Source organism: Cydia strobilella, chromosome 17 (genome assembly GCF_947568885.1).
Source record: "Cydia strobilella chromosome 17, ilCydStro3.1, whole genome shotgun sequence".
Lineage (NCBI taxonomy): Eukaryota > Metazoa > Arthropoda > Insecta > Lepidoptera > Tortricidae > Cydia > Cydia strobilella.
Genome location: NC_086057.1, coordinates 9330781 through 9358777, shown reverse-complemented (window position 1 = coordinate 9358777; position 27997 = coordinate 9330781). Strand labels below are relative to the sequence as shown.

At 46.8% G+C, this 27997-nt stretch overlaps 1 protein-coding gene across 1 annotated transcript; it reads right to left on the bottom strand.

Annotated features, from left to right (window-relative positions):
- On the bottom strand, nt 1–27986 carry LOC134748781 (zinc finger RNA-binding protein). The gene is made up of 20 exons (XM_063683561.1): nt 27840–27986; nt 27500–27639; nt 25927–26108; nt 22508–22631; nt 21573–21666; nt 19630–19753; nt 18641–18896; nt 17063–17370; nt 16598–16717; nt 15795–15896; nt 14516–14704; nt 14240–14325; nt 12501–12723; nt 12292–12415; nt 11352–11446; nt 10673–10768; nt 8294–8446; nt 1665–1760; nt 1269–1377; nt 1–1063 (listed from the first exon to the last, which is right to left on the bottom strand). The coding sequence occupies exons 1-20, from the start codon at nt 27890–27892 to the stop codon at nt 996–998; spliced, it is 2742 nt and encodes a 913-aa protein (XP_063539631.1). The 5' UTR covers nt 27893–27986; the 3' UTR covers nt 1–995.
- Nucleotides 27987–27997: the final 11 nt, after the last annotated feature.

The window sequence follows — 27997 nt, the reverse complement described above, 5'->3', positions numbered from 1 at the left end:
TTTTTAGTTTTTAATTATTTATTGACAATAATTTCAAAATTACACAGCTCTCACGTAATAAAAATAAATTTAACTTAAGAAACAAACAAAGGTCCACAGTAAGTCCTGAGTTATCTATCTAATATTCTAATTAATTTTTGGGAACCTGAATATATCTAACCCACAAAGTATGTTATTAATAAATCAGTTTGCTTACGCTCCCATCTCTGCCGGATCAAAAACAAGATCTGATTTGTATGCAGTCTGATTTTAAAGATCATGATTTGACATGATAAAATCCATCATTATCAGACAACATTATCTTATACATAGACCCAGACTGATCTCCCTATTCAAACATAGCAACAATTTGTCACTAATAATAAAATTTCCTACATACTTGTAGATAAAATAGGGATATATTATATATATTTGAGAAATATACAACTTACAAACTAAATCTAGAAAATCATAATGTAAATAAAGAAACCAACATGCGATCTCGTCACAGAAGGAACTAAACGTCAAGTCAATACTGCAAGCTTAATAATAAGCACTCTGTCGCCCTCATCCGCTCGCGCCAGTCCGACTCCAGCCCACGACGGTGACGACGGCGCCGCCACCCTGTCCCTGTCTCGCAACCTCATACAGACTTACTTCCTAATTACGAGACTAAAATTCTATCTAATTTTAAAACACTACAAATATTTTGGGACTGCTATGTTATTTGTGTACTTTTTGGACAGATCTTCACTGAAATACATATCGAAAATAGTGTTACTGACAATTGGCTTAAAACGATATTCTTATCTGTATAATTTTTATCAGTTGACTTTAAATCAGAATATTTTATTGCTATGTCAATGGTAGATCATACGACAAAGCGCTTGGTCGCAGTCAAGTCGGAATTATAATATAGTATAGATAGATAATGCACACAAGGATGTTAGGTGCGTGTAATGTCGTATGAACTAGATAGAACATGTGTATGTCAGCAGCAACACGCGTCGTCGCGCTTACTTTGCGTTCGCGGCGGTTTCGGACGCGTCCATTTTTTCTTCCGTCTTCACTACTTTGCCCTCACCTGAAAGGGATTAATTTAATTTATTAATTGAAATATGTGTATATAATTTGTTAAATGAATTGTACTCGAACATTTTTATAAGAGATATACTATAGAATCTATTTATACAATTCTGTTTTTTTTAACGGTAGATATCAATGACAGAAACGTAGATACAGTGTTTCTGAAACTGTAAGTAACAAGTGTAGAGATGTGTGGGACTGACCGTTGGGCTGGTCGGACTCGGCGTCGGTGTGCGAGCGCCTGCGCTTGCGCGGGAACTTCCACGGGCCCGCCGGGTGCTTCAGCTTGGGTAGCGGCTCCATGTCCAACACCTGGATAATACAAAACACCATTTTCTACACCAAGCTGAATAGAAGAGCAATTGGTTACAAGTTGCTTCATTAATCATTATGCAAATCCTATACCATATTTATAGGATCCTAAGTGCGGACCTGAGTATTATCACTGACGTTATTAGTGTATAGTGTAAAAAATTGTTTAGACAAAGGAATTTTCGTCGTCAGTCTTGCTGGAACTTTGTTAATTATTTCCACTGTAACTAACCTAACTGAAGGTACTATATTGGCGGAAACAGAAGTTAATTTCTACTTTTATTTACCTTGTAAATCTGTCTAAAGGCGATCTGTCTCAGGAACTGTTGCGCCGAAGCGGTCAGGTCCTCACGCTTCTGCGCGGGCAGATTTCCGAGAGCATCCTGTAAACAACGACATGATGTTATACATTTATGCCATTCTCAATCAAAAGGGTACTTATTGTCGGTTGTCAATAAGGCGCTATTTCCATATAGCATTTATTTGAAATCAACCTTATCGACAAGCGACAATGTGTTTGGTTGAAATCGCCACATTTCTCCGCAGTTTGCCAATGTGGGTGCGAATAATGTCTCTTGCACACCGCGCATGTCATGTTAAATGCATCATGTAAACGACGATATAAAAAACATGCATCTATTTTCAAGGAAGACAAGACAGGAACGCACCACGAGCTCCTTTTCGCAGGGGTCGCGCAGGCCGGGGCCGTGCTCGAGCAGCAGGCCGCCGGCGACGGCCTCCATCTCGCGGCGCAGCGCCTCGCCCGGCGACAGTAGGTACTCTATGTAACGACAGTAGGTACTGTATGTAACGCACCACGAGCTCCTTCTCGCAGGGGTCGCGCAGGCCGGGGCCGTGCTCGAGCAGCAGGCCGCCGGCGACGGCCTCCATCACGCGGCGCAGCGCCTCGCCCGGCGACAGTAGGTACTCTATGTAACGACAGTAGGTACTGTATGTAACGCACCACGAGCTCCTTCTCGCAGGGGTCGCGCAGGCCGGGGCCGTGCTCGAGCAGCAGGCCGCCGGCGACGGCCTCCATCTCGCGGCGCAGCGCCTCGCCCGGCGACAGTAGGTACTCTATGTAACGACAGTAGGTACTGTATGTAACGCACCACGAGCTCCTTTTCGCAGGGGTCGCGCAGGCCGGGGCCGTGCTCGAGCAGCAGGCCGCCGGCGACGGCCTCCATCTCGCGGCGCAGCGCCTCGCCCGGCGACAGTAGGTACTCTATGTAACGACAGTAGGTACTGTATGTAACGCACCACGAGCTCCTTCTCGCAGGGGTCGCGCAGGCCGGGGCCGTGCTCGAGCAGCAGGCCGCCGGCGACGGCCTCCATCACGCGGCGCAGCGCCTCGCCCGGCGACAGTAGGTACTCTATGTAACGACAGTAGGTACTGTATGTAACGCACCACGAGCTCCTTCTCGCAGGGGTCGCGCAGGCCGGGGCCGTGCTCGAGCAGCAGGCCGCCGGCGACGGCCTCCATCACGCGGCGCAGCGCCTCGCCCGGCGACAGTAGGTACTCTATGTAACGACAGTAGGTACTGTATGTAACGCACCACGAGCTCCTTCTCGCAGGGGTCGCGCAGGCCGGGGCCGTGCTCGAGCAGCAGGCCGCCGGCGACGGCCTCCATCACGCGGCGCAGCGCCTCGCCCGGCGACAGTAGGTACTCTATGTAACGACAGTAGGTACTGTATGTAACGCACCACGAGCTCCTTCTCGCAGGGGTCGCGCAGGCCGGGGCCGTGCTCGAGCAGCAGGCCGCCGGCGACGGCCTCCATCACGCGGCGCAGCGCCTCGCCCGGCGACAGTAGGTACTCTATGTAACGACAGTAGGTACTGTATGTAACGCACCACGAGCTCCTTCTCGCAGGGGTCGCGCAGGCCGGGGCCGTGCTCGAGCAGCAGGCCGCCGGCGACGGCCTCCATCACGCGGCGCAGCGCCTCGCCCGGCGACAGTAGGTACTCTATGTAACGACAGTAGGTACTGTATGTAACGCACCACGAGCTCCTTCTCGCAGGGGTCGCGCAGGCCGGGGCCGTGCTCGAGCAGCAGGCCGCCGGCGACGGCCTCCATCACGCGGCGCAGCGCCTCGCCCGGCGACAGTAGGTACTCTATGTAACGACAGTAGGTACTGTATGTAACGCACCACGAGCTCCTTCTCGCAGGGGTCGCGCAGGCCGGGGCCGTGCTCGAGCAGCAGGCCGCCGGCGACGGCCTCCATCACGCGGCGCAGCGCCTCGCCCGGCGACAGTAGGTACTCTATGTAACGACAGTAGGTACTGTATGTAACGCACCACGAGCTCCTTCTCGCAGGGGTCGCGCAGGCCGGGGCCGTGCTCGAGCAGCAGGCCGCCGGCGACGGCCTCCATCTCGCGGCGCAGCGCCTCGCCCGGCGACAGTAGGTACTCTATGTAACGACAGTAGGTACTGTATGTAACGCACCACGAGCTCCTTTTCGCAGGGGTCGCGCAGGCCGGGGCCGTGCTCGAGCAGCAGGCCGCCGGCGACGGCCTCCATCTCGCGGCGCAGCGCCTCGCCCGGCGACAGTAGGTACTCTATGTAACGACAGTAGGTACTGTATGTAACGCACCACGAGCTCCTTCTCGCAGGGGTCGCGCAGGCCGGGGCCGTGCTCGAGCAGCAGGCCGCCGGCGACGGCCTCCATCACGCGGCGCAGCGCCTCGCCCGGCGACAGTAGGTACTCTATGTAACGACAGTAGGTACTGTATGTAACGCACCACGAGCTCCTTCTCGCAGGGGTCGCGCAGGCCGGGGCCGTGCTCGAGCAGCAGGCCGCCGGCGACGGCCTCCATCACGCGGCGCAGCGCCTCGCCCGGCGACAGTAGGTACTCTATGTAACGACAGTAGGTACTGTATGTAACGCACCACGAGCTCCTTCTCGCAGGGGTCGCGCAGGCCGGGGCCGTGCTCGAGCAGCAGGCCGCCGGCGACGGCCTCCATCACGCGGCGCAGCGCCTCGCCCGGCGACAGTAGGTACTCTATGTAACGACAGTAGGTACTGTATGTAACGCACCACGAGCTCCTTCTCGCAGGGGTCGCGCAGGCCGGGGCCGTGCTCGAGCAGCAGGCCGCCGGCGACGGCCTCCATCACGCGGCGCAGCGCCTCGCCCGGCGACAGTAGGTACTCTATGTAACGACAGTAGGTACTGTATGTAACGCACCACGAGCTCCTTCTCGCAGGGGTCGCGCAGGCCGGGGCCGTGCTCGAGCAGCAGGCCGCCGGCGACGGCCTCCATCACGCGGCGCAGCGCCTCGCCCGGCGACAGTAGGTACTCTATGTAACGACAGTAGGTACTGTATGTAACGCACCACGAGCTCCTTCTCGCAGGGGTCGCGCAGGCCGGGGCCGTGCTCGAGCAGCAGGCCGCCGGCGACGGCCTCCATCACGCGGCGCAGCGCCTCGCCCGGCGACAGTAGGTACTCTATGTAACGACAGTAGGTACTGTATGTAACGCACCACGAGCTCCTTCTCGCAGGGGTCGCGCAGGCCGGGGCCGTGCTCGAGCAGCAGGCCGCCGGCGACGGCCTCCATCACGCGGCGCAGCGCCTCGCCCGGCGACAGTAGGTACTCTATGTAACGACAGTAGGTACTGTATGTAACGCACCACGAGCTCCTTCTCGCAGGGGTCGCGCAGGCCGGGGCCGTGCTCGAGCAGCAGGCCGCCGGCGACGGCCTCCATCTCGCGGCGCAGCGCCTCGCCCGGCGACAGTAGGTACTCTATGTAACGACAGTAGGTACTGTATGTAACGCACCACGAGCTCCTTCTCGCAGGGGTCGCGCAGGCCGGGGCCGTGCTCGAGCAGCAGGCCGCCGGCGACGGCCTCCATCTCGCGGCGCAGCGCCTCGCCCAGCGACAGTAGGTACTCTATGTAACGACAGTAGGTACTGTATGTAACGCACCACGAGCTCCTTCTCGCAGGGGTCGCGCAGGCCGGGGCCGTGCTCGAGCAGCAGGCCGCCGGCGACGGCCTCCATCACGCGGCGCAGCGCCTCGCCCGGCGACAGTAGGTACTCTATGTAACGACAGTAGGTACTGTATGTAACGCACCACGAGCTCCTTCTCGCAGGGGTCGCGCAGGCCGGGGCCGTGCTCGAGCAGCAGGCCGCCGGCGACGGCCTCCATCACGCGGCGCAGCGCCTCGCCCGGCGACAGTAGGTACTCTATGTAACGACAGTAGGTACTGTATGTAACGCACCACGAGCTCCTTCTCGCAGGGGTCGCGCAGGCCGGGGCCGTGCTCGAGCAGCAGGCCGCCGGCGACGGCCTCCATCTCGCGGCGCAGCGCCTCGCCCGGCGACAGTAGGTACTCTATGTAACGACAGTAGGTACTGTATGTAACGCACCACGAGCTCCTTCTCGCAGGGGTCGCGCAGGCCGGGGCCGTGCTCGAGCAGCAGGCCGCCGGCGACGGCCTCCATCACGCGGCGCAGCGCCTCGCCCGGCGACAGTAGGTACTCTATGTAACGACAGTAGGTACTGTATGTAACGCACCACGAGCTCCTTCTCGCAGGGGTCGCGCAGGCCGGGGCCGTGCTCGAGCAGCAGGCCGCCGGCGACGGCCTCCATCACGCGGCGCAGCGCCTCGCCCGGCGACAGTAGGTACTCTATGTAACGACAGTAGGTACTGTATGTAACGCACCACGAGCTCCTTCTCGCAGGGGTCGCGCAGGCCGGGGCCGTGCTCGAGCAGCAGGCCGCCGGCGACGGCCTCCATCACGCGGCGCAGCGCCTCGCCCGGCGACAGTAGGTACTCTATGTAACGACAGTAGGTACTGTATGTAACGCACCACGAGCTCCTTCTCGCAGGGGTCGCGCAGGCCGGGGCCGTGCTCGAGCAGCAGGCCGCCGGCGACGGCCTCCATCTCGCGGCGCAGCGCCTCGCCCGGCGACAGTAGGTACTCTATGTAACGACAGTAGGTACTGTATGTAACGCACCACGAGCTCCTTCTCGCAGGGGTCGCGCAGGCCGGGGCCGTGCTCGAGCAGCAGGCCGCCGGCGACGGCCTCCATCTCGCGGCGCAGCGCCTCGCCCAGCGACAGTAGGTACTCTATGTAACGACAGTAGGTACTGTATGTAACGCACCACGAGCTCCTTCTCGCAGGGGTCGCGCAGGCCGGGGCCGTGCTCGAGCAGCAGGCCGCCGGCGACGGCCTCCATCACGCGGCGCAGCGCCTCGCCCGGCGACAGTAGGTACTCTATGTAACGACAGTAGGTACTGTATGTAACGCACCACGAGCTCCTTCTCGCAGGGGTCGCGCAGGCCGGGGCCGTGCTCGAGCAGCAGGCCGCCGGCGACGGCCTCCATCACGCGGCGCAGCGCCTCGCCCGGCGACAGTAGGTACTCTATGTAACGACAGTAGGTACTGTATGTAACGCACCACGAGCTCCTTCTCGCAGGGGTCGCGCAGGCCGGGGCCGTGCTCGAGCAGCAGGCCGCCGGCCTCCATCACGCGGCGCAGCGCCTCGCCCGGCGACAGTAGGTACTCTATGTAACGACAGTAGGTACTGTATGTAACGCACCACGAGCTCCTTCTCGCAGGGGTCGCGCAGGCCGGGGCCGTGCTCGAGCAGCAGGCCGCCGGCGACGGCCTCCATCACGCGGCGCAGCGCCTCGCCCGGCGACAGTAGGTACTCTATGTAACGACAGTAGGTACTGTATGTAACGCACCACGAGCTCCTTCTCGCAGGGGTCGCGCAGGCCGGGGCCGTGCTCGAGCAGCAGGCCGCCGGCCTCCATCACGCGGCGCAGCGCCTCGCCCGGCGACAGTAGGTACTCTATGTAACGACAGTAGGTACTGTATGTAACGCACCACGAGCTCCTTCTCGCAGGGGTCGCGCAGGCCGGGGCCGTGCTCGAGCAGCAGGCCGCCGGCGACGGCCTCCATCTCGCGGCGCAGCGCCTCGCCCGGCGACAGTAGGTACTCTATGTAACGACAGTAGGTACTGTATGTAACGCACCACGAGCTCCTTTTCGCAGGGGTCGCGCAGGCCGGGGCCGTGCTCGAGCAGCAGGCCGCCGGCGACGGCCTCCATCTCGCGGCGCAGCGCCTCGCCCGGCGACAGTAGGTACTCTATGTAACGACAGTAGGTACTGTATGTAACGCACCACGAGCTCCTTCTCGCAGGGGTCGCGCAGGCCGGGGCCGTGCTCGAGCAGCAGGCCGCCGGCGACGGCCTCCATCACGCGGCGCAGCGCCTCGCCCGGCGACAGTAGGTACTCTATGTAACGACAGTAGGTACTGTATGTAACGCACCACGAGCTCCTTCTCGCAGGGGTCGCGCAGGCCGGGGCCGTGCTCGAGCAGCAGGCCGCCGGCGACGGCCTCCATCACGCGGCGCAGCGCCTCGCCCGGCGACAGTAGGTACTCTATGTAACGACAGTAGGTACTCTATGTAACGACAGTAGGTACTGTATGTAACGCACCACGAGCTCCTTTTCGCAGGGGTCGCGCAGGCCGGGGCCGTGCTCGAGCAGCAGGCCGCCGGCGACGGCCTCCATCACGCGGCGCAGCGCCTCGCCCGGCGACAGTAGGTACTCTATGTAACGACAGTAGGTACTGTATGTAACGCACCACGAGCTCCTTTTCGCAGGGGTCGCGCAGGCCGGGGCCGTGCTCGAGCAGCAGGCCGCCGGCGACGGCCTCCATCTCGCGGCGCAGCGCCTCGCCCGGCGACAGTAGGTACTCTATGTAACGACAGTAGGTACTGTATGTAACGCACCACGAGCTCCTTCTCGCAGGGGTCGCGCAGGCCGGGGCCGTGCTCGAGCAGCAGGCCGCCGGCGACGGCCTCCATCACGCGGCGCAGCGCCTCGCCCGGCGACAGTAGGTACTCTATGTAACGACAGTAGGTACTCTATGTAACGACAGTAGGTACTGTATGTAACGCACCACGAGCTCCTTTTCGCAGGGGTCGCGCAGGCCGGGGCCGTGCTCGAGCAGCAGGCCGCCGGCGACGGCCTCCATCACGCGGCGCAGCGCCTCGCCCGGCGACAGCGCCGCGCCCGCGGACTGCATCACCCCCGACACCAGCAGCTCCATCGCCTAACAACAAGAACATACTTGTCAACCTAACCTTCTATCTATGGGATAACTTTCTGGTAGACTGAAATAGTAAATTACTAGCAATTATTGACTTATCGCAATGCTGCTTACCCCATTAAAATGAACCTGATTTTTTAAGATCCCAACCCTGGTTCGACTGAATCGACGACACACTTCAAGATCGCGACAAAAAAATCTAAATTCTTGTGAGCTAAGTCAGTGTAGGGTAATTGACTACTATTCCATTGAAATCAGTTTCATTATTCAAACTGTCAAAACAATTTTGCTACTATAGAAGTTATATGAAACTAGCATGTGACGTCACAATCAAATTACCTACTCTTTATAGTTTTATACGGGTTTTAAAATAGCCATTGTGTCTAAAAATAACTGCTGTCTACGTTTCTCTGTTAATCTTCTGGTGCTTTATTTTATGCATGGTGTAAAATATTTTAAATACAGTCAAATACCCTATTGAATTTTCCGTCTATATTTTTAACCGACTCCTAAAAAGGAGGAGGTTATACACTCGGCGTCACGGAAATCGCACACCCACCGATTTTTGTTTCAAGCGAATACAGCTCTTATCATATGTATATACCTATATCAATATTAATATTATTAAAAAGTACAATTAATAAGCTTTAAAGCATGAATAAAGCATTTTTGGAAAAAATAATAATAATCACGAAATTATGGCGTTCTGAAAGAACACCTAGAATACGCGTTGTAAGGGTCGCTAGTTGCGTTACCTTGGATAGGTATAAAAGGGAGGGGTAAAAGTGAGATATGGGTCATTCGGCATCCAGAGTTCACAGAGGTCACACTACAAAATTAATACCACGGAAGCAGCATCAGCTCAAGCAGTAGCCCTGGTGGAATCAGGAATGACGCAGTCTGCGGTTGCTCGGCAGCTCAACACAAGCCGTTTCCAAGTTCTTCGAGCAGTTCATCGATTCCGAAGGACTGGAAACTTCACCAGGAAGCCTGGATCCGGAGGACAACGCTGCACTTCCGAGAGAGACGACCGCTTAAATTGTGTCGACGTCTTTACGGGACCGTTTCTCCAATGCTGTTCAGCTGCAGCAGCAGCAGTGGAGAAGGTTGCGGCAGAAGAAGATCATGCCCCATAGAGCGGCTACGGGTCCCAAATTGACGGCAGAGCATCGGCGAATCAGACGTGAGTTTGCTCGCGAACACAAGGATTGGACGGTCGACCAATGGAAGGCTGTTCTCTTCTCCGATGAGACCAGGGTGTGTCTTTTCAGCAACGATAGGCGCAGAAGAGTGTACAGGAGGCAAGGGGAACGTTATTCACCTGCCTGTCTGTCTGGCCTGTCTTGAAGAAACCGTCGGATACGGAGGAGGATCCTGCATGTTCTGGGGTGGCATTTCCCTCGCCGGCAAAACCGAGCTCGTTTGTGTTTCCCGCACTGGTGGTGGTCGAGGCCAGGGATCCATGACTGCTCATCGGTACATCACAGAGATCCTGGAGGACCATGTGGTTCCATACGCCGAATTTGTCGGTCCTGGATTCACATTCATGCAGGATAACGCCCGCTCCCACACAGCGTTGATTGTTCGCTAACTAGGTTGGGATCACAGCTATGCAGTGGCCAGCAAGGAGTCCGGACCTGAATCCCATAGAACACCTTTGGGATCAGCTAAAACAGAAGGTGCGGTCACGTGATCCTGCACCTGCGACCCTGGAACAGCTTCGAGATGCCGTCATTGAGGAGTGGGATGCTATTCCTCAAGAGCACATCATGACTCTCGTGAGGTCCATGAAGGCTCGCATGGAGGCAGTAATTAAGGCCAAAGGAGGCAACACTAGGTTTTGAAGTTTAGTTTTCGCATTTGTATTCCAATATCTGTTGATTTTATTGTGTTTTAATTTGTTGATTTTTTGCATGAATATACGATTTTTATTTCTTATTTTAAAAAATGCCTTTTTTTACTCTTTAGTAACTTTTGCATTGTTTTTAAATGAAGGGTTAAATTCTCTTTAAAATGAACCCACACACTCATACTTTACCTTCAACAACATACGGTTTATAACGGCTTGAAACAAAAATCCGTGGGTGTGCGATTTCCGTGACGCCGAGTGTATCTCTAGTACAGCAAAACAGATGTCATAAAAAAAACTAGATTGCAAACTTATTCTTGTAGCAGACCTAGGCACGACTGTTTGATTCTACTCTAGACATTAAATAGGAATTCACTTACGTAGGGATTGAGCGGCGTCCAGTTGGGAATGCGACGGCAGAGATCGCGTATTATGCGGATGATGATCACGCACGACTGCAGAGTCGCCGCCCTAGCCTACGCACAGAGAAAAGTCAGCGGCGTCCACACACCACATTATTTATTGCTCGCTCTAATGCACAAACAGAGCAATAAACGTGGCACAATTAACGAACTAAAGCTCAAACTGCGTTTCTTTGTTTCTATCACCTCCCATTTTCGGCTCAGTGCAATATCAACGGAAACGCAGCTTTCGACCGAGCACTTGTAGCCACATGTTCAAGGGAGTCGAAACAATCCATCGAGTTACTTTTCGAGTAAAATTAAAATACTACATATCACAATAAAACAAAACAAACATGTGACTAAATAAAAATACGTGCGCACTCCAAGCGAGCCACAAAATAGGTTTTATTAAGTTTTTTGAATGGATTGAGTGAGGTCAATGATGGGTAAAAAAATCCAATAAATTTTATAGGCCACAGAAATGATAGCATACAAATGATTTTAACGGTGCTTAGGGAGCGACATCGTGTGATGTGACGCACCATAGTCGACAGCGAGTCGGCATTCAAGTTATAATAGAATGAAAAAGAAAAGCTTTATTGGATAAATAGGGTAGTGGAGTGCGCACACGTTCAGTAAATGTGGGCGAATGTACCTGGAACCACTTGGCGTGCCGAAGGGCGGCCAACGCGTCCAAACACTTCTGCCGCGGTAGCACATCCTTGTCGTCTCGCTTTATGTCGCCACCCTCTAGCGACAACAACACAAAGGGTGTTTGACCATCAGAACATCGACGAAAACGGGGCAAACATGACACACTGCGCCTTCATCGATCGCGTTGGTCTTTCGAGGTGCGATCCACAGCGGATCACAGCCCGACACAAACGCTCTACAAACACTAAACATGACATGACAGGGGACAGATTATATCATAACTCAACAATTAATCAATAAACTCAGAAAATAATAATCTACCATTATCTAAATTATGAATGGCTAAAATTACAACTTACACTATGAGTGCCCTAAAACAGTGGGTAGGTGGAAATAGAAAAATAAAGATAATATATACTAGTATAAAATAAAGTATTACTATATAAAATGTTTGCTCCGTTTCAGTAGACAGAAATATACCACTGCGGAGACTGCGCACGTGATATATCATACGAGATGATCAAAAATCCTTTTCTTCTCGGCGCTTCTTATGCTACTCACACCTAAAAATAAGCTGAACACATTGCTCGGCGAGCCGAGCGGTAAACTTTGAACAAATTATCTTTTTTTTTAATTACTAAAAATCATGATCATCAACGTGTGCAAACAAAAATTTCGAAAAATACATATATAATACAAAAATTATGTAGCACATAGATAGTTTGTTCTCAGAGTTCGTCCTCGAATGTATGACGATTTCGACGACCAATTTCAACCGGCTAGGGGCGCGGTCGGCCGGGATCGTCAACGTCAACTGCCGGAGATGGGCGAGCGAGATAAGTATATTAAGATAAAGTTCTCAAGTGGATCGAGAATAGAAAAGCTGAGGGGGTGTGAAATTGGCGCAGTCGAAGATCGCGGCGGGACTTCGGGGAACTCACCTGTGGGCTCGCGCATCACGGCCGACGTGAGCGACACCAGCACGCTGCCGGTGCCGTCCGACACCTGCACGGCGCCCTCGGCCGGCAGCAGGTCCACCTTGTACTTGGGCTCGTCGCCGGGGCCCTGGGAACACACGAAACCACTCCCGTAACAAACACTCTTCAATGACGTATAAGTACGACGTAGGTTATGTAGAAGGTGTGGTCACCTTGACCTTGGCGAGATGCGCGGGCAGGTCGTGCGCGACGCGCTTGAGCAGCGTGACGGTGGGGCGGTCGTGGCACAGCACGACGAGGCGCACGTCGCGGTCGCCCTTGAGCAGCAGCCCCTTGGCCAGCAGGCCGACGCGCATCACGCCCTTCAGCGCACGCGCCGCCGTCTCCCCGCCCGACCCGCCGGCGCCGCCCTCGCCCTCGCCCAGGAACGAGAACCTGAATACCGAAACGATAATTTAATTCATCCTGAATATAACTTTCATATACTCTAGACCTAGAGCAAAAGTAAAATCATCTATTACGACCCTTATTGGCTTCTGCCATACAAACAAACTGCCACTCTGCAGCAGCTGTCGGCCGGCGCGCCCCCGACCCCGCTGCGCCGGCCCGAGTACATTTTCTTTAGTTTTGAGACACGATAAAATATCCAAAAAATATTGGATACTTCTGTATATTTTCCTCGCAATCGAAGTGAAAAGCAGAATATCGGCCGAGAGAGTGTCTCGACCTACATCGGTAAATTGCCTCAGATGAAATGGCTCGCTTTATGCCCTAGTATTTTTTACTAGTAGCTACCTACTATTTTTTCAGAATTTATTCCGTCCTGGTCTCGAAACCCGTCGCAAGTTCAATATTTCATATGTATGTAATGTACAACATGTTGAATATTACATATGTTGAAGATGAGACCCAGAAATTAGAAATAGAAATTTTCAAGTTGTCGAGCTCCACTTGCAAGTGTATGTGCGGAAGAAGTATAAAAATAAGTGACGCGTCCATCAATCAACGGCATTTCTTGACTGCAAGGCTCGAATACCAGTTAAATTTTCGGAAAACCTTTTCTTAACTGGTTATTATTATTAACAATCGGCATCCACTCCCCTGCTAATAAAATAACACGGTTAGTTTACGTTAATGACTAATGACGTAAGAACGTTTGTGTTCTCAAGTACGGAGCGAAACCGAAATAATCCGGTATTTATCGGTATAGTCCAATCCCTGCTCGGCAAATGTATATCTTCTTTTAATCTATTTGTAAATAATAATTTCAACTACAATCTAAATTTCGACGACACTAACTACGTTCTACTAAACTACTCTACAACTACAACATATGCATATAAATGTACATTTCCTGCTCTACATGTGACTCACTTGTTCTTCCTTTTAATACCATCATCTCCCATTTGATCTATCTCCATCTTTCTATCTTCCAGTTTAACTGGCCGCATTTTGAAGTTGCGACTTTGTTTACTGTGCCAAGTGCAACAAAAAATAAATAAAAAGAAGCATACTCAGCTATGAAGGAAATGAGGAACTATATAGGTATTACATGAAATCTGTGCCTATTTAAAAACAAATGAAACAACAAATAAATAAATATGAGCCTGCATAGCTGCATAGTAAGTGACAGCAGGAATCTTGCAGCATACAAGAGAATGAACCTTATTTTTGTAAAGTAACAAGTACTTTTAGTTAAATCAAGATTCTGGCTGCCACTCTTTAATTGTGACCAAACTAGTACAGTCGCCACTAGATATAACGGAGCGGGCAAAGCCTCTATTATCCAAATGTAATTTAATTTTAAGTGCTTGTTCGGATATTTTTGAGCACCTCGGACGCTCTGATATATCTGATGGCGACTTTACACATCACATTTTGTTGTTAAATTCCTCACCAACAGAATAAAAACACTGAATCATCTATCGTAAGTAAAAAGATGTATACTTACAGTTGGTTGTCGCGGCCGTCTTCCTTGCCATCTTTATTCTCATCTTTCTTGTCCTCAGTCTTGACAGCCACTTTGGCAGCGCCAGCCTGCCATGAAAATAATGTTGGGTTTTAAACTAATCACTTTTGGTAGAGTAACTTTCAGGGTTGATTTTAGCCATTTGATTCGAATGATTCATATGCTGGATGTGGATTGCCTCATCATGCCCCTTCGCTTTTAGACTGGCGAACCACTTGTACCTGGTTAGGTATCGTGTAATAGTGAGTAATGGCTTACCTTAGGCTTGGCCTGGTCGGCGAGCGCGTCGGAGAGCGACTTGAGCGCGCGCTCGGTGTGGGACACGAGGCGCTGCGTGTCGGCCAGCTGCTGCTCGCCGGGGTAGATCTCCACGTGCTTGGCCACCACGTGCCGGTCGTCCGACGTCTCCGGCCGACGGCCCACCGACCCGTAGCCCATCCCCATACCCTGCCAGACGTAAAAGCCAATAACTAAAGTGAAACTAGCCAGTTTAAAATGAAACCCGAGTTAAGGATGATGATCTCAATCATCTACAGACACACAAATCGTGTTACGGTCAGTCCAAGTTAACTTTGCAATAACTTGGTAAATCAACAGAGTAAAGCTTCGGGCCGCCCACCATACAAAACTATAGCTTGTAAGTGTAGATCTAGTTATAATCAGGTTGAATTTAATTACGTTCTAAATTTTTACGAAACAAAGCTTGAAATTCCATTGAAACATTGTAATGTACATTGAGCGGAACGAGGACAGGAGGGCCACCATAAACATTAAATTCCTTTTCAATTGTCGCTGATCCCACGAGGCAGTAGATAAGCTTGCTAAAACCGCTGTAATGGATGGCTCTGTACTCGATTCTATACCATATTCAAGTGAAGTAATTCCCAGAATTAAAAAAAGATGTTTACAGAAATGGGAATACCATTTTGGAGAACAAGCTTTATCAAGGGGTGTTGGAATCTGGTACAGAACAATTCAAGATAGACCCTTGTGGATACCCTGGTTTGATTCTGCCAACCTCTCTAGAAAAGTGTTAGTCTCAGCTTTCCGAGTCCGGTCCGGACACATCCCTACAAACAAATTTCTGTGCATGATGGGTGTTAAATCGTCACCACTGTGTGCAAACTGTCAGAAGACTGATGACTTGTCTCACGTGTTGTTGGAATGCGTCCGGAATTCGGACTTGAGAAAAATAATTTTTGGTAGTCTGGGCTCCATGCACAATGGACAGATCAATTGTTGGTTGGCAGAGCCTATATCGGACAAAGCAATCAGTGTTTACCACTTTATTGACCTCTCCCTTGAGTAGGGAACTATGATAGCACCCATGAGGCTGACATGTTCACCTAGAGTGTCCAAAGCCTCCATAAAAACCAGATTTAAAAAAAAAAAATTGTTGCTGAAAAGACGTCACCTCAGTCACGCTCTGCGGGAATTATAGAGTGAGAATCTAGCCTCAGCAATTCAGTTACTTCACTATAAAGTGAAAAATAAGGTGGTGAAGTGAAGTGCTTGGCGTGTTTGGTATGGTTCGTACCGGGTGGTGGTGGTGCAGCGGCGGCGGCACGGGCCCGCGCGGCCACCACGGCTCCATGCCGCCCTCCCAGTACGCGCGCTCGTCTTCCATGCCATCCATGCCCTGCACATAACAACAACGGCAACGGGTGAGCGGTGAGCGGTGAGCGGTGAGCGGCCGGGAACGAAACGAACGAGTGTCGCCCTTACGGAATCACGACACTTCCGAAATCTAATGTGCCGAACGTCAAGTTTCCCATCGCTACAATGTTTGATATTCACTTGTGTAAGCAAATTATTTTCAAATGGTATTGATACTATTCAAGTTCGGAGTTAATTTATGTCATCGGCTCGAGCCGATGCCGCGTCGATAAATGTGATAATTCTAGCCCGCCCCAGATTCGGTTCTATAGAAATACATTAAACCATACATCAGATTATATTGAAGTGTATTCGAATTTGGGCCAACATCAAAAACGCTGAAAACTATGTTTTTGTACAAAATTTAAATTACAGTAGATTAGATTTAAATTTTGAAACATGTTGCACAGCATCTGGTCTATGATGGCACTAGCACACGGCAGTTTTGAAGAAGTTTTGTGCCTTATTATCAGTTTTTAAACTATCATTTTATTATCTCACCACACTACATGTAATAAACGTGAAACTTGTTTTTTTTTCGGTTTGGACTACACAACTCGACACCAACCGACAATGAGCGCATTTCGTGCTATTATTCGGCACTTTATCCGATCCGATTTTGGCCGGATGCACTTGATGGCTTCCAGCGGATTGAGAAGAGTGGTGCGACCCTACAGTACTCACGTCATGCATGCGGCGGCGCGCCCACAGCTCGTCGCGAACCAGCATGCGCTGAGCCTTAGCCTCGGCCAGCTTGCGCTGGTGCATGGACGGCTTCACCTTCACCTCCAGGTCGGGTTGTACCTGCAAATAATCAAGATATGCACACATGGTTCGTATGTGAAGTACCTATGATAAAAGAAACCAGCGTTGTGATCTGCCACTGTCCTTTAGAATATGTTATAATAAACTGCAAACTACTTGACCATCCTCATTATGATATTGTAATCATCCGACGCTTGGATCTCTTGGCAGCCTGGAATAGCCGCCAGGCTCTACAAGCATCTCAAACCTTTTACTAAATAATCACTGGATAGGATTCATTACTGTAGTAGGATCAGTGTTTTTTATGTTTTTGTTACATTTTAACACTGGCAACATTAAAAAGCCTACATAAACCTAGTCACAACCAGCTCTGGGATGGCATACCTTCTTCTTGTATTGCAGACGATGGCGACGGCCCTTCATGTGCATCTCCTTGGCGTTGGGGTCGTTGAACTTGCAGTCGCACAGCTTGCAGTTGAAGGACAGCGCCTTGCCGTCGTCGCCGCGCAGCTCCTCGATGTAGTCCTGCCCCACGGGCTGCACCTCCGGCTCGTCCGCGCCGTCGTCGTCCTTGTCCGAGTCCTTGTCTTTGTCTCCTTGGATGGATTTTTGCGGATTGGTGCCGGCCACCGTGCTAAGTCCTCCGGAAGCCACGAACGCGATCTTGGGCGTTCCGGCGACCGTCTTTTTGGCTGATAGATCGGAAACGTCAAATTTTCTCTTAGAGAGCGAGCGCTCGGCGTCGGCTCGACGGCCCCGATTCGGGAGCGAGCGACTGACGTTCTCTAAAGTATTTTACTTGGCCAGTTGTTTACAATAAATAGGGGTAACATATACCTACATGTTGGGCCTTTTCTACAGTTTGAAGAAATTCAATTTTGATTAGATGGTATTTCAATTTGATCAGTTAGTGGTGCCGAATAGACGTTTACGGTATAAAAAAGGCCCACAATAACTCACACTCCATATCTGTACCGAGTGTCGATTCATTACGCGTTCTTTTTTGCAATGTAAGAGAAAATTTGACTAGAAAATCAATCTAACTGCCGACTGTTCGCGCGTGGATACAGATATGACATTGTGGCATCGAGAGGATTTAGCACAGATGCAAGACAGACAAATATGTTCTCCATCGGACCGTGTATAGTATCTGGAGATCATATCTGAATTTCATCCATAATGATTATAATTTACGGACGCAATAATCAGTTACATACTGCAAAATGCAATAAGAAAACTTATAATTTTTAAAAAGCCGTAATATAAGATAACCAAACGACGGTAAAGCATGTATATGACCTTTTTCGGAAAACTAAGTCAAAATCAACACATTTACAGCAGACATGTGATAGTCATAAGACTAGACTACCAAAAATTTAAGTTATATTATATTAGTGCTCCAAGAAAAATCGAGCCGTCAAAATTGCATTTTGACAGTGGTTTTCAGTCAGTGGCCGATTGATTCATAAAACGGAAACATAAGTGGAACAAACGTCACTGTCACTACGCCATAAAGTGAAACTACTTTTTAAGGAAATCATTTTTATCAATGGCATTAGCTCGCGCGCGCCGCCTCGGCCGAGGCACGTCTACACTGGCACTTTTGTGCGCGAGGAAATTGCCTCGCGCGTATTATGCCCGCTCTGTCTGGACCCGGCTATTCGAATAAATTCGAGTAATATGGCAAGTGAATAAACGAGGTCGGTTCACTAAGTAAATCACCTAGATACCTACAGAGAGATAAACTAGGGCTCTTACCCACTGAACATCTAGTTTTTTGTGGATAGGCACGGTTTTCTGCAGGATTCCATTTTAGTAGTACCCGCAATAAACTGAATGTTCAGTGGGAAAGAGCCCTTAGTCATCAAAGACCTTTCAACGAAACTAAGGTGTTTCCAATGAATATTGTGTTAATTAGGGTGGATCTGGATTATATTGTAAGTGCACGGTACCGGTACTAACCTCCTCCCAGCTTGGTGGGCTCGGTGGAGGGGATGGGCTTGCCGAGCATGGTGTGCAGCTTGACGACCTTCTGGTGCTTGATGCCGCGCACGTGCGCCGCGTAGGCGTCGGCGCCGGTGCACGTGACGTCGCACAGCTCGCAGCGCAGCGCCGAGCCGCCCGCCGCGCGCCCCGCCGCCGCCGCGCCCGCCGCCGCCAGCTTCACCGCCGCCTCCTTCTTCTTGTGCTTCTGCCCCTCCAGGTGCTCCTTGTACGTCTGTGTAGTGTACCAATACTTTACACTTGTTAGATTAGCTACCCAACATTTTTGTTCCCCAATAGTTTTTGTTCCATTCGCGTTTTTCCCCATTCTGCTTTTTAATCAGCGTTAATTTTTTCAGTAGTTAATTTAATCACACGCGTATGTCCCAGTTGCTTTTTTCCCCAAAGAGTAATGTTTTAACGATAGTCAAACTAAGTCGATAGATAGGTAGGTTAAGTTCGTTAGGTAGCTCCAGATGCCAGAAATAGGAGCCCCGCTCGGGGCTCCGTCGGCCCAGCGTGAGAAGGGCATGTTCTCGGAAATATTACTCTTTGGAGAAAAAAGCGACTGGGACATACGCGTGTGATTAAATTAATTACGGAAAAAATTAACGCTGGTTAAAAAGAAGAATGGGGAAAAACGCGAATGGAACAAAAATTTTGAGTAATTAATCTATACAGTCATACTATATACGATCGTAAATGTACCACATACGCTATTGGTAAATCTAATCATGTTCACAGTGGAATTTATATTTGCGACTCCTGTATTTGTGCTACCGCCGATTTCGAATAAAATAAAATTAAATTATTAGGATTAGTTCTGGAACTTATGGATAGACTACATTACGAACGATGACAGTTCTCATTCCAGAATGTATCAAAAAATCCATATGAGTAAATTTCGATTATAACAAATAAATTCCGAACTGTTTGGTGCAGGATCGAGAGAAATGAGGAATAATTACCTGGGGTCCGGCGCACGAGATGCGGCACACGTCGCAATAATGCAGCTGCTGCGCCTTTGGAGGCGGCTTAGGGCGCCGGACCTGACCCGCGCCTACTCCGCTCTTGTTGTAATTCTTCCAGCCCCTAAGACAACACACATCTTAAATAAGTTGCTGATCTTCTAAATAATAACATGTATTACCATAATAAAGTTTAATGTCATATAATAGTCATTAATACTAGAAGGTAAAAACTAATTCAATTTATTTATAAACTTAAAATGTAGAAGTATAAGTAGTAGTAGAAATAGTAGATTGTGTCACAAGGGAGCAAAATGACATATTTACGGCGAGGGCGTACAATTGAATCCTAAACGAAGCGAAGGATTCTATAATAGAATCCTGAGCGTAGCGAGGGATTCTAACATAGAATCCTGAGCGTAGTGAGGGATTCAAGTGTTAACGCCCAAGGTGAAAATAATTTTGCTACCATGTGACACATACTGCTTTTCACATCACCTATGAGGAAAATTACATACCTACATATATTAGGATTCAAAACATTATTATTTTAAGCAAAGATCGATACGGACAAAGTGCCAAAAATATGTATACACGACCTTAGTATAGGTACAAGCTTCTGGCACTTTGTCCGTATCGATATTTTCAGACGTGACTGTACTGACAAATTAAAAGTACCTACAGCTCATAATTATTGTTAACAAGTTCTCATAAGAGTCCGATAGATTCTTATAGTGGTCTTCAAGTTTACGAATACGAGCCGCTAATATCCCTGATGAGTAATCCTTTGATTTAATCATAACAGCCGTGTCCGTAAACCACTCGCATTCAATTTTAAATTTTACTTCATAACTTTTAAGCGCCATCTTGAATCATAAAACTTTTCACAACACAACAGGCACGCCGTAATAACAATACCAATACCTATGAATTAAATATGCACCGAAAGCACTATATTACCTACTTAACAACAATCTTAGATAAATCTACTAAAAACCGAACTAACCGCCGATATAGTAATGAATAGGTACTTAAATCAAAATGTTCGCGCCGCAATCGACTAATATCTTTTCAAAAACAGCAGCAAACAACTAAAATGATACAATGAAAATCAAGTACATTACTTTTGTAGATTTTTTTGGTAACAAATTAGCTCTTACCCCTTTGAACCAAATCTTCGGAAGAACACTATGAAGACTGATATCACTTATATTTATTATTATTAGTGTCGTTACCGGGATGCTGCTTAAAACATCTGACACAGATGAAAAGGCCTATTATTATTGATTTAAACTAAGTATTTACAAATTTATACAGAATACAGAACCGCATAATGCTTTGTGAAATATTTGAACAAAACTTTTTAAATATAAACTTTTTAAATTGCATAGACAAGTATGGCTGCGTTTAAGGAGACCTAAAATGTCAAAATAAAAATTAAATTATTAAACTAATGTTTTTTTACGTTTCTTTGTATTACGCTAATTAATTAATTTACTTAATTTAAATATGATATTAATTAATTTAAAATATGTTAATTGCATTTATTGTTTACAATTACAACAAAATATTATTTGACTTAGAAAGATTGTATGCACGTAATCGATTATAAAGAAATTGTAATCGATTATATGCATACTAATTTCATATGTCTTTGTGTCAATATTTCATACTGGCAACAAAATGTCCTTGAACAGAAAAGTGCCACTTTGGTCCCTCCTAGCAGGGAAGAAAAGTTCCCTTTTCGAATAGGTGATGTGAAAAAAATATTCTATATAAGAGCTGCTTTGCTAAAATTTAGGTACAATCAACTGCACCTAAGTTTACTGCATGAGTTACGGCCACACTCGAATATATATTGAAGCATGGAAAATAAACAAAGCGAGGTTGCTCACTCAATCCTAACCAGGCTATTGGATATCAATAAAATAGTGTTCACTCACCCGCCGCCTCCGGTCTTGTTCTGCTGGGCCACGTACATGGTAGCGGCGTTGTAGAGAGCTGTATCATAAGCAGAGGTGCCCCTGTTAGCCGTCTCTACAACAACCGCAACGCACACATAGTCACTGACGGGTCAAGCCATGCCGTGCTAGCGTCTACCATGGACTCAAGGGATGTTTAGGGAAACAAATTAATGAACTATTCATAAGGAATATATGAAGAACAACTCTTTTTAAGAAGATGGTTAGTTTAGTAGATTGCCACATATTTGGACAGAATATTGGCACCTTGAGTTCACCATGGCAGAAGGAAGATTATTAGAAATAAGGGACTAAATTAAACTAATGAAATTGATTGTAAAATAATTATCTACAAAATATTAATTATGAGCAGGAAAAAATTAGGGCGTAAGGCGTAAAGGATGGAACTAAATGGCTAAATAACAAATACAAATAATGGAGCAAACCAAATATTCCATGTTATGTCTGACTATGAGGTGTGCATTGTGGTTGTTACAATATTGTATGTACTCTATAAATATCATATAACTATAATGAGTAACAAGAGTAGCACAGGTGTTATAGTAATATATAATATGTAAGCTACGTAACAAATTATTGAATAAATATTGGATCGGATCAGACAATAAATTTAATGATGTTCCGAAAATACCATTCATACCATTATTTAATAACTATCATTACTGAATGAGCTATAAAGTCTGCTAAGAAACTAGTATCTCTAATGTTCATAAGTAAAACAACTTATAAATGTGGTAAAAAAATGTTTGCCCATTCATTTTCTTTTTTCAGTTTAACAATATTATAACTTTGTGATTCTCTTGACTACATTGCATTTACTACACATTTGGTACCCTTTATATCTTTCAGTCCATGTAAACTACTTATGTAATATAATTAGTTGTGGTGGTACTTACGTTTAGGAGTCTGAGCGGCGGGCTGCGTGTAGGGCTGCGTAGGGTAGGAGGTGGCGGGCGTGGAGGACGAGTACACGGAGCCGTAGGGCTTCGCGCCCGCCGCGCCCGTGCCGCGCGCCCCACCCTGCGGCCACGCCAAATGGCCATACACACGTTACGTATAATTAATGTTGCAAAACGAAAAATAACCAAACAAATGATAACCATTATTGGAACTGGTGTATTTGCTAGTGCTTATCATAGGCAGTAAACCATTCTTTCTTTCATAACTTTCTTTGCCTGTGGTGAACACAAACATAATCAGGTCTGATTTAAAATGAAATAAACAAAAATTGGATAATAAATAAAGTAATAAATAAAGCAATACAATAAAAATAACATTCCACTTTCAGTTGTTGAAAATCAATTCTCTACCTAGTATTTTATTCATAGCTCTCATGTTACCTTGGTGTGTAGTGTAACATTTAGATCACTATTCGTATTCATCCCTGTAAAATTTAATAATAGTATTAGGTTGTATTTTATCATGCAACTAGCTGTGCCCGCGGCTTCGCCTGCGTGGAATTCGGTCTGTGTCAGTAAGCGGCTAATTCACCCCTAATTTATCTCCCTCTCCCCTGGAGGCGGAACTTGAAGTAAAGTTGACATATGGATACGATAATATAAATAAAACTACACTCCAAAATCAATATTATTCAAATTTTTGACGTGATTTAAACGACATAGAATAGTAGGTGTATATCGAACGATACAGTACCATTTTTGTATTTTAACGTCCTCGACTGTACCTATCCAAATCATGTCCATGGCAAATCGGTCCTCTAGTCAAATCAGTCTAAGCATGACGCCAGCGGCGCGCAGCGTCTGCCCCTACGACTTGTTGAAGGTCATGGCGAAGCAGACGCTCACGGGAACCTGTAGGCGCTTGAAGCGGAACGGGAAGTTGCTCAGGATGAGGGGGATGCGCGGGATGAACACGGCTTCTCCGGCGCCACACTCCGTCAGAATCTGCGCCTACATATGTATTGCGTACGATGTCTTTGGGATCACAATCGAGACTCACGTTGGCTTGCCGTTTCAGCCGAAAGCGAAGCGACCTGCCTGGCTAGAGCGCTACTGAGTCTCTCACCGTGGTCTTTTGCGTTGGGAGACTTTCACGAAAGATTCGATTTTTTTTCGGGAAGGCATGGTAACGCGTATAAGTCCCAAATCGTTTGACAATTACTCCGCAAACGACATAGAAACATGTTTTTTTTTTTTTAAGTACCCACCTTCGTGGCCATTATTAAGAGGAAAGGGCACGGCCGCTTCTCCATACAAACGCAGTCTCCATTTTCCTCTATCATTATGAAAATATTTTTAGGTACATAATTTGAAGTATATTTACCATAGCTAAATGCTACGTTTTCTACATTTCTTTTTTAGATTTTTTGATTATTGTAAAAATTAGGAGCGAAAAACTGATTTCAGGCAAATTTTTTAATGCTTCTAACTTTTATAATAAGTAATTAAAAATTCCAAAAACACAAACGTACACGGGACATAGCTGTGGTTGATACACAACTAATTGTGTCAAAATATTTTGAATAATGTTAATATTAATTAGTGCATCAGGTATGTTTGCGGAGGCTCAAACTGATGGATTCCAGGCCATAATGCGTAAGCGTACTGCCTCACTGATGCGGAGGTTGCGCGGCAGCTCCAACAGTCTGTTGCATGTGCTGGCCGAGAGGCTAGACTGCCCGTTCCAACACCACTGGATGCTGTTGCATGTACAGCAGTAGTGTTTGGAATGTGGCAGTCTTCATTATGTAAATAGTTAAATGTGATATATATTTTTATTTGTAATTTAATGTGTGTTTACTAACATTAGCATATTAAGATTAATTTAATTGTATTACTAACAAATTATATGGGCATTTGCCTGAAATAAATAATTGAATTGAATTGAATTAATATCAAGAGAGGAAAATGAGGACTAACAGTTGTACGAAAAGGTTATTTCGCGCGGGTCCTTCACTTTCGTCTTAGTGCTTAAAGGATGCGATACGTATCAATATGGATGCGATATACGATTAGGTATTTGGCAGAATTAATCTTAGTGTTCCTAAGATGTATTTAAGAAGTGGAGCTACCCAGATTTTTGATGTAGGGGGGTGGGGATGTTTAAGATTAGGTTCTAAGTCGTTTAGTATCAATTTCAACTAAATCAAAAGACGTATACGTAGATTTCATGTAAATCAGTTCAGGCGGTTATTGATTCCCCCTACAATATTACACCTTCCGTTTAGTTTTACAGTATTTTTTTTCGATAAAACTACCCTATGTTCTTCTATGGGACTCTATGTCAAATTTTATCTGAATCGATTCAGCGGTTATTGAATCCCATACGAATTTCCACCTCCCTTTTTACACCCTTAAGGGATGATGTTTGAGATTAAAACTTTCCTATGCTCTTCCCTAGGACTCAAACTATCTCTATACCAAATTTAAACTAAATTGGTTCAGCGGTTTAAGCGTGAAGGGGAATAAAAAAAAGTATTATTTTTTCATATTTTTTGTGTTTTCATTCCGGAATGGTGTCATTTTGATATCATAAATGAATTCTGCATACCCGATTTATACAAAAACGATACCTAACTTGGCCTAGTAGCTTAAATGATATAGTTATCAAGATAAAGTTTTTAACCCCTTTTTCACCACCTTGGGGGGATGAATTTTTAAAAACGTTGAAAGTAATTTTCTTGCTTTTTAATATAATACCTTTTTGCAAAGTTTCAAGTTCCAAGCATAAAATAAAATTTGCACCCGAAGACAAGGTTATAGGTTTCGCGGGCTTGGTTTCCGCAACTCGACGTCATATAATGCGCCTATTTTGCGTGAAGGCATCAAGACAAACTTTCATCCCCTTTACAACCCCCTGAGGCGTTAAATTTCCAAAAACGTCGAAATTACTTTTTTTGTAATCGTCTATTATACATTTCTAAGAATTTGTAATGGATTCAAACTTTCAACCCCCTTTAACCCCGTTAGGGGACTAATTCTTGATAACGCTGAAATCACTTTTCCTGTATTATAATAATATGCCCATATACAAAGTTTCAAGTAACGCACTCGAAAAAAAAATTGATCTCCATACAAACTTTCAACCTCTTTTTCACCTCCTTAGGGGGTGAATTTTCAAAAACGTTGAAATTAGTTTTCTTGTATTTCAATAATATATCTTTTTACAAAGTTTCAAATTGCAAGCTTAAAATAAATCTTGAACCCCATACAAACGTTCATCCCTTTTTTAACCCCCTGAGGGGTAAAATTTCTCAAATTTTTATAGCCTATAACCTGGCCGTGGTATCCCCAGGTTTTTTTTTAGATAGGCCCCTTGTCTTTGAAAAATAAACGATGTCATGTGGCAGTCTTACCTGTGCGTAAGTGGCCTGCGTGGAATAGGTGGGCTTGGTAGCCGAGGTGTCGTACGTGGGCTGGGGCTGCGGCGGCGCGGCGGTGGGATAGGCGGCAGCGGCCTGCTGGTAGTATGCGCTCTTGCTGGCGTCGTAGGCCGACGCTGCCGCCGCGGCAGCGTGAGCGTGCGCGTGAGCCGCTGCTGACCATACCATGTGTTATTGTAGAGTTGTAGACCAATAATAATCAAAATTTGATTATTATTGGTCTACAACTCTATGCAGCCTATGCAATATTAAATGTTGGTATTAGCATAGGCTGCAATTAGGTCAGCAGCCATTGTTGAACAGTATTTAAAGACAAAATTCGTGATATTTGTTTCAAATCTCGTTTTTTACCAACATGTCATGTATGCAGTTATTTGGTGATGTTAATTATAATGCCTGTTTCACAATAGCAGTAGATTTTATTATTTTCCTTAAATTAATTTAGCCATATGCCAAAGTCAAGAGAATTCAATTTAAACTTCCTGTTTAAGGATTTTAAAAGTGCATACCTGATTATGATTCAACTATTTGAAGCAAAATGTAATTTTGAATGTGATGTTCCCAGTATGTGGGCTAGCCTTTCATCTGTCAGACAGTGGAAATAGATGTATTTAGCCACAATATTGGTCATTACAAACTTTTAATTAACTTACAATCTACCTATGTAAGTATGTATGTAACTATCTTTGTACAGGTCAGATCTTGCAAGTTAAATTTGACCCACTTCCCAGTTTCCGATAAAGCTGAAAATTTGCATAGATATGTAAGTCAATACAATATTATGGCACCATTGAGCTGATCTGATGATGGAGACAGGAGGTGGCCCTGTGATAAAACAACGAAACCTAATTGAGTTTGGGTTTTTTAGAATGGTCTCAATGGGTATTAGTTGCCTGTGGAAAAAAGTACAGTCAGCAGCGATAAAAGCTTGTACCAAAAATGAAGTTTTTGCCAAAAACTTATTTTGCTGCCATCTATGGTATGATATAACCAGAGACAACCTACTAAATGAAAATTTATATTCCTATCAAAAACATAGAAGTAGTGTAGTATAGTAGTAGTAAGGCTTGGTTGACCTAGAGAATAAAAAGCCTATGACGAACCTCCTGTTTAATTAAATCATCTGATAATCCAACTTTGTTACATTTTGTAGCAACAATAGAACCGCAATTAAGCTCAACTAGTTCTGTATAGCGGCATTGAGTATGGTACGATATTTAAGATATTTCACACATACAGGTAGTTTAAGGTATTATTTGTTAGTTATTCCACAATGAATCATAACTTCATAATGTTATCAGAGCCAATTGACGATTTCAATCACGAACTTATACACGAACGTCAAACCGTGCGAATCGGCCCGGCCTTTAACACATGTGAAATACCGCAGTTACAGTATTGATTGGTTATATTACCTACCGGAAAAAAGGGCCATTGTGTTTGTTTAGCATTGGCTTCAGAATTGCACCCATGCACTTTATAAACAAACATCACAACAACGCAAATCCGAGTTTTTAATGATTTTAGTAAATTAAATTGCACTAACCTTGAGTAGCTGCCGCTGCCTGGTATGCTGTGTCGTATCCTGTTGCAGCAGCGCGCTGGGTCCCGTACGTCGCGGCGGTCGCAGCAGGGGCTACAGCGTACCCTGTCTGACCCCCGTAAGCCGCTCCAGCAGTCGCAGCACTAAAATCACATCATCAGAACTTCACAAAACTGAACACTCACGTATCCTAGAAAAACCCCACGATCAATACATACGAGACGCCATTTTGATTGGAAACATGAGCGAGCACAAGGCCGCACATCAATCAAATAGATCTCAAACCTAGCTTAATTTCATACTTGATCTAATTTATTCTTGTTAAATACACTATTATACATACCCGTACTGTGTTCCGCCGTGAGTAAAACCAAAATAATTATTTGCTGCCATCATTTACCAATTCTCCGCGTTGAAACAACAGACGCGTCAAGACGGAAAAGACCGGCAAGACGACGACGACGTAGGTCTAGGTTTTGTCTTTGACAAATATGGCGGCCA